The 6771-nt window shown below is 38.0% G+C and overlaps 1 protein-coding gene across 1 annotated transcript; it reads right to left on the reverse strand.

Moving 5' to 3' along the window:
- Positions 1-400: 400 nt before the first annotated feature.
- LOC307270578 (uncharacterized protein) lies at positions 401-5302 on the reverse strand. The gene is made up of 10 exons (XM_080054462.1): positions 5297-5302; positions 4838-4940; positions 4289-4429; positions 3957-4111; positions 3712-3848; positions 2954-3047; positions 2501-2836; positions 2180-2339; positions 1902-2029; positions 401-1794 (listed from the first exon to the last, which is right to left on the reverse strand). Exons 2-10 carry the CDS (start codon positions 4932-4934, stop codon positions 1471-1473), a joined length of 1572 nt encoding a protein of 523 aa, XP_079910588.1. The 5' UTR covers positions 4935-4940; positions 5297-5302; the 3' UTR covers positions 401-1470.
- Between the last annotated feature and the right edge of the window lie 1469 nt (positions 5303-6771).

Here is a 6771-nt window from a genome sequence, read left to right on the forward strand (position 1 = left end):
GTGGGGAGTTATAATCCCTAATGCTATACATGGTCAAATATTTAGCTTATATTATTACTTCTAAATCATATTCCTACAGTACGGTATTATTATAAGGAAGAAAAAGACAATGCAAAAAGTTTGTATTTCAAAATAAATTGTATTTTCAAGTACACCATTTAACACAGCATTGGCTTTAACATGTTTCACAGCTGCCAGCCTCAATAGCACAGGTCACAATATGGCAATATGTACATTTTTTCATCCATCTCATTAGAGTACTGTTTCTCCCAGGGTCACACAATATGGCAATGTGGCACAATGTATACTTTTTCATCCATCCCATTAGAAAACTGTTTATCATAGGGTCTATAATAAATTAACTTATCAACAGAAATAACAGAAAATGAATCATTCCTCTCCTGGATACAGTAGGCATTAAGGTGCTCATCACAATAAAGAGTATCAACTGTGCCAGTCAAAATGAAAGCTTGATCGTCATTTATAATGATACGGTTGATCTTTCCAAAAACAGGCATTTCTATATTTGTTGAAATACAAACAAACATACTAGTTTGATACTCAGTTCCATAGTTCTTCACCCACTTGGTAGTTGACACATCAGAGTATGCATTCAAGTTTAACATTGCAAGTAAAGTCTCACCACCTTCCAAATTATCAATTGTTTCCTTCCTTACTGGACCAAACTCAAACCTCTGAAAATTAAAATTCTCCCAGTGATAAGCTAACTGTCTCTGGTGTTGTTTTACCAATGCTTTTGTGATATTTTTGAAATTCTTGACAGATCTTTTAAAGAAGTTATGTTTGGCTTCAAACCTCATACACCATACATGAAGGAGTGGGCCTATTTTACGAATACACCTGGGGTAATGTATCATAAAATGATGCTTCGGAATAAGTCTTCTCTCAGGAAACAAAGATTTGAACAGCTTGTGATGATCATTAATTAAATGCTTCAGATAATATGTCATACCGTTAGTAACAACTGGTGAAAACACTATATTCACAATTTGAATCAAGAGGAGGAGCAAGTTCCAAAAACTGTTATTTCTTTGACCCTACCATTGCTTGGACAGTGCTCTCAGCAACACCCGATGATTGCAACTGTGCTACAACAGAACCACACGTTTAACAAATGATGCTTATCAACAGAGACCTGGGTGGCCACTGGAGTTACTGTACAGACTGAATGAGAAGTTGAAGGCACATCATCTTCTATGTGCATGTCCACATTGTCAGTAGTATTTGTTGAAACAGTGTCCCGGTGCAAACGAATAAGGTGTTTCTTGAACCCTGAATAAGTGCAAAATAATGAAGAACACCCCGGCTGTCCACATTTCAAACGTAACGTCTTTCCTGGATATAATCCATGGTGAAATCTCAAATGCTGACAAAGCAATACAGAACTTCTGTGGTGTACCTTACAGATAAAACAAATCAACATATTTGCACCCAAGGATGTGTATCACCTCAAATCTGTGTATTCAGCAGTCTTGCTCTGAGCTCCTTCACACGGGGAGTTTCCTTGGTACTTCCCACATCAATGTTGAACACAGTGGTTTGGATGAAGGTATAGAAGCTGTTGAGGGATTCATGGTAGTTCACGCTGAAGATGAAGTGTGCCTTGAAGAGTTCATCGAAAGCTGCCAGGGATGTCTGCGCCTTGCATGGGATGGCCTTGTGGTCAACAATGACATAGAATCTTTGGATGATGTTCTTCTGTTCACCGACACACAGGAGGAAAGGCTGTCCTGGTTCCAAACTCCCAAGGAAGGTCTCAACACTGACTCCAATCTGCAAAAACAAAGAGGAACAAGGAAACATTTTAATGACCTGCTACATTGCTAAAAACATATGCAGCCCATGCACAAGTGGCACAGAAGAACTTAAACATTGCTTACCGTCAGATATCTCACAAGATGTTCGACAGCTTGATATGAGCTTATTCTAGGACCCTTCTTGTGTCCTTTTGCAGTGGGGGGAAGTAGGTGAAGCAGCAGTAGTATGCTTGACAGGTCACTGTCCCAGTCTAGGGGGAAAGCAGAAGAAAGTAGAAGATTGTCAGAAAGATTTAAATCTGAAAACAATCTTAAATAAAACCAGATTATGCAAAATACATAATTTGGAGCATTCAGGTAAGTAATTAAATGTTTTAAAAGAGATAATGAACCATGCTTACCAGACCCATCGGAGCTTTGATTTCCAGACAAGAGGTCTTTGACAAACTCTTTAGAATTCTTGGAGTCTGCCAGGATCCTAGGTTTGAAGTAGGTGGGCCATTTTGCCAAAAATCTGCCAGAAGCATCCTCTCCAAACATCATGGTGAAGTCTTTGTCAATCTACAGAAGAAACACTTTAAGTCCTTGCAACCTCTCATAGACATAGGAAACCATCCACAAACTAAATGTCAGTATTTTTACGCTTGTTTAAATAAAAGTGTAATCCTCCAGTTATCATTGTTCACTTTAAAATGAATTAAACAATGGTATGTCTTTCCTACCAAGCCAGGGCTATCGAGGAAACGTGGGAAAACATCCAGGACTGTGGAGGAGTTTTGATGGTCTCGAACCAGTTTCTGGCGGTATTGAAAGGTTGCCCTCATCTTCTCTTTGACAATTGTTGCATCAGTCGTGTGCTTCAATAAAGAAATCGCCTCGCGGCATTCCTCGCCAAACAGTTGCTTGTCAGTTAGTAGAAAATCCCTCTTGCTCTTTGGACCATCTTGATATGTAGCGGTGGTTGAGCATCTCCGGGACTGGACTGCAGAGCTGCGTTGGACTGTCTTTATCCTCCATGCCAAATAGCCAGACCCGCTGTCTGCATCATAGTAGTGCTCCTGTAAAATCCCAAAAGAACAAAGATAAACATAACTGATGTATCACAGCATTACAGGGCAAATTCAGAATAACCTCCCTATATCAATTTATCATACGCCATTGATTTACAAACTTACATATCCATTTTTTGAGTAAGGATCCTTGAGGTACGGAAAAAGAGTAATGATGCCAAGAGCATATTTAGTTCGCACATAGGTTGGTGGGAGCCTCCTTTAAAAGAAGAAAATATATAATTTTTCAAGCTTTAAATTAGTAGTAAAGTATTGAATCAGTGTTAGTGTCATTATAATTAATCAAAATATCTTAAATGTCAAACTAAAATAAGAATATGAGAGAACAAAGCACATTAAAGCAGAGGTTAAACTCAAAAGTAGACTTTCAATACAAACAAATGATGTGTGTAATCATGTCAACTGTTAGTCCTGTGCTTATTTCTTTTTGATACCATGTCCTTTTGTTTACAGCTCTCTTTTGTTACTATCTCACTGATCATATTTACGCCCGTCAGTCCTGCGATTGAACTACCAGCTATTAACAACCTCTAACATGCAGTTTTATTTGTTCAGGGATGTGTTCCCATTGAATACGTTTTGCTGTAGAGATTACTTTTTGTAATATTTTGCTTCAGTTTTATTTTCTATCACAATGTTTTTGTTTGTTTGATTATTCTGACACAAATTTGTTTTGTACAGAAAAGCCAACTTTATTATATTACTGAAATAGGAGACCACAATAATTAAATACCTTTTAACTATGGAACAAGGTTATTTGAGGAAAACATCCCTTATTGTTTCTAAAATGTACACCTACATCCTCTATACATATATTATTTGTAGAGACATGATGAGCACTAGAGAGAACATGACATGCTTACCCATGAACTTCAACCATGTCAGCCACCAGTAGGTTTACCATCTGTCGCCGTGTACCTTCCGTCAATGTCTTTGTTTTGTTATATTCATGCAACACCTTTTCTCCCCCTGGCTTGGACTGAAGTATATCTCTCACCATCTGAAGACAAAGAAACAAATACATTTTAATTTTAACCTCCCCTGCAACAAGACCACAGTACAATGTCTATGATTAGTTAATACATAAAAAAAAAATTAATTTATATACCGCCTCTGCTGATTCCTGATCGGCGTGGGTCCTTTTCACTCCACTACCTTTCTCAAGAATGATTGTTGCATCAGATGAATCTGAAGGCACAGAGGATGAGGTGTCTGACACAAGCGACTCCGATGAAACATCTAATTGATCTTGATGAAGCACAACTGCAAGACAGTTAAAAGAAATACACACAACTGAATAAAAATATTGTTTGAGGCCCCCTAACAAATTATTTGGCTTTTCAGGTTAGTTGACTGAAACAAACATGCCTTCACAATACATACTATTACAGTACATCTGGTTAATGATCCTTATTTCTCCCTAACAAGACTAAATCTTACCTGTAGACTTTTCTGTAGAAACAATGATTGTAAGGTCCCCTGCTTGTAAAAGGTCCTCAAATACATCTGCATCCACCTCTGTCCCTGATTCATCTGTCAAGTATAACTCAGTCTGCAGAGGAAGACCTAACTTTCCTATTACTGAGAGAATATCAGATTTAGAAAAATGGTCCTTTGTATGCTTCTTTTATTGACACTTTTTTATCATTAATTATTAATCAATAATTAAATGGCTTTTAACTATGGAACAAGGGTCTATGACATGTACACAACTTACTCCTTGTTGTTTCTAAAATGGACACCAACAGTCTCAAAATATATTAGTAGAGAAATTAGTTTTTTCTTATTCTACATTTTAGATATATTACCAATTGCATTTTAACTTGTCCATAATACATGATTACAATTGGTCAGCATAATAAACAACAATTGATGGATGGGGCAATGTAACCGTATTAAAATCAAATCACATTATAGCATGAACTAACATTTTAGCAAATTATTAGTTTACACCAACAATCAGGGCTGTGTGAAAAAAGTAGTACCAACCTTTCTGAAGAAACGAGCTGAAGTCTGCATAGCCTTCTTCAGTCTCTGCCACCTTAACGTACTTCTGACTGCCACCAAATCTCACCTTGACCAACATTATGTCCTTAAAAACAAAGTACATTCATGAATAGTCCACACCTGTTTCAGTAAAATTTTCTTCTTTGTTGCCTTTATTATGCCACTGGGTAGCAACAGTCAATGTCGTTTTTCTAGCTTAGCCAGTAAACAGACTTGACTGTGCACACGCTAGCTTGTATGGCCACATGGCGGCCCTGCTAACAGTCCTCGATGCACGTATTCTCTAATTAGCATATTTATACATGGAAATTGATTAAATCACTAACCCAGTACATAACAATGTCAATAAACTCACTGTACATGTGTTTTTAAATACCTTGACTTCATAGTTTGAACAGAAAACAACTAAAGTGCAGAGAGCAGAGTGGAAACGTAGCTTACCGCGAGGAGTCCCGACCCAAAGAGGAAGTAAAGCTCACGGAAGCGCAACAAGTGCGGTAAAATAAAAGGCGCTCGATACTTAAGCGATAACCCCCATCATTTTCCTGTATGTAAAAGTATCTAACCTTTACATGAACCCCAATATACTTAATTAAACAATTTAATACAAACGTTCGGTCGACATATCAGCAAAAATAAGAAGAATATGGAGGAAATATGATAGCGGAAATCCTAACCAGCCACCTTCAAAATAAAGGTCTGAGCTACCAGAGTACATAATCCTTCCAAAATGTAGGTTACATGCCGGTTCGTAAACTAAATAATACAATAAATAAAGCGCAACGAGTCACAACATCACATTACTGTACTAAACTTATTGTTGAGGATAGTTTAAGTGGTCAGTGATACCAATCCAATACCATGGAGCCAAATAGGCCTACAGCATGAAGTGGCAAACAAGCATATAACTTGCTCTAAAACCAAATTGACTGTTGTGCGCATTGTTATTAAGCTTGGGTTGCCATGCCGAATCAGTGTGTTGCTTATACTTTTCTTAATAAGAAAAGGGGCCGTGTCCACCTAACGCCTTTCTCCGACCACACAAGCCTTTTTTCAATAGATTCCCAATGAGACGCGGCTGCCTCACTGTATAATGTTACTGCCTTGTTAGCTAAGCATGGTTTGCTGATGCTAGCTAAACAATACTGATGGTTAACCTTAGCTTCTTGTAAAAAATAGTAATACACATGATTGGCTATACATTTGAATTAAATATACATATTTGCTTAGACATACTTACACATGGATGTTCCTAGCCACAGTTTGAGGGATGTCTGATCATTTTCCAGTCCAAAGAAAAGAGTGTCTGGCTAGACTCCCGCCTCTTTCAAACAACCACCAACGGTTTGACTTCTGAGTATATTTGAAATCAACACTGTAGAGTGTTTTGCAGAATATGAAATTTGACTCCCTGGATTAACACCAACTCTTTTAGAAGAATAACTCTCATGTAGTTAAATTACACTAAACCAGTGTTGAAACAACTCTATATGTTTTACACTCCACTCCAACACTGAATATCTAACACTTTGGATTTTGCTGTGTATGTGTGTGTGTCTCTGTATGTGTGTGTGTGTGTGTGTGTCTGTGTGTGTGTGTGTGTGTTGTAGGTATAATGAACCGTCTCACTTTATGACACACACACACACACACACACACACACACACACACACACAGACACCCCCCCCCCCACACACACACACACACAGACACACACACACACTAGTATGGGCCTACCACCAATCCAGCACAGCACAATAACACAACATAGTCACTGCAGAACAGAAGGTGTGTTTGTTTGTCTTACCTTTAAGAGGAGGTGGAGGGCGGGAGGAGACAGCAGGGCACACCAAGAGGAGACAGAAACACAGTTTATTAGAATGTATCTAAGAATGTATTACAATGAATAATATTAT

The sequence above is a fragment of the Ammodytes marinus genome, assembly GCF_949987685.1.
Source record: "Ammodytes marinus genome assembly, contig: scaffold_100, whole genome shotgun sequence".
NCBI lineage: Eukaryota > Metazoa > Chordata > Actinopteri > Uranoscopiformes > Ammodytidae > Ammodytes > Ammodytes marinus.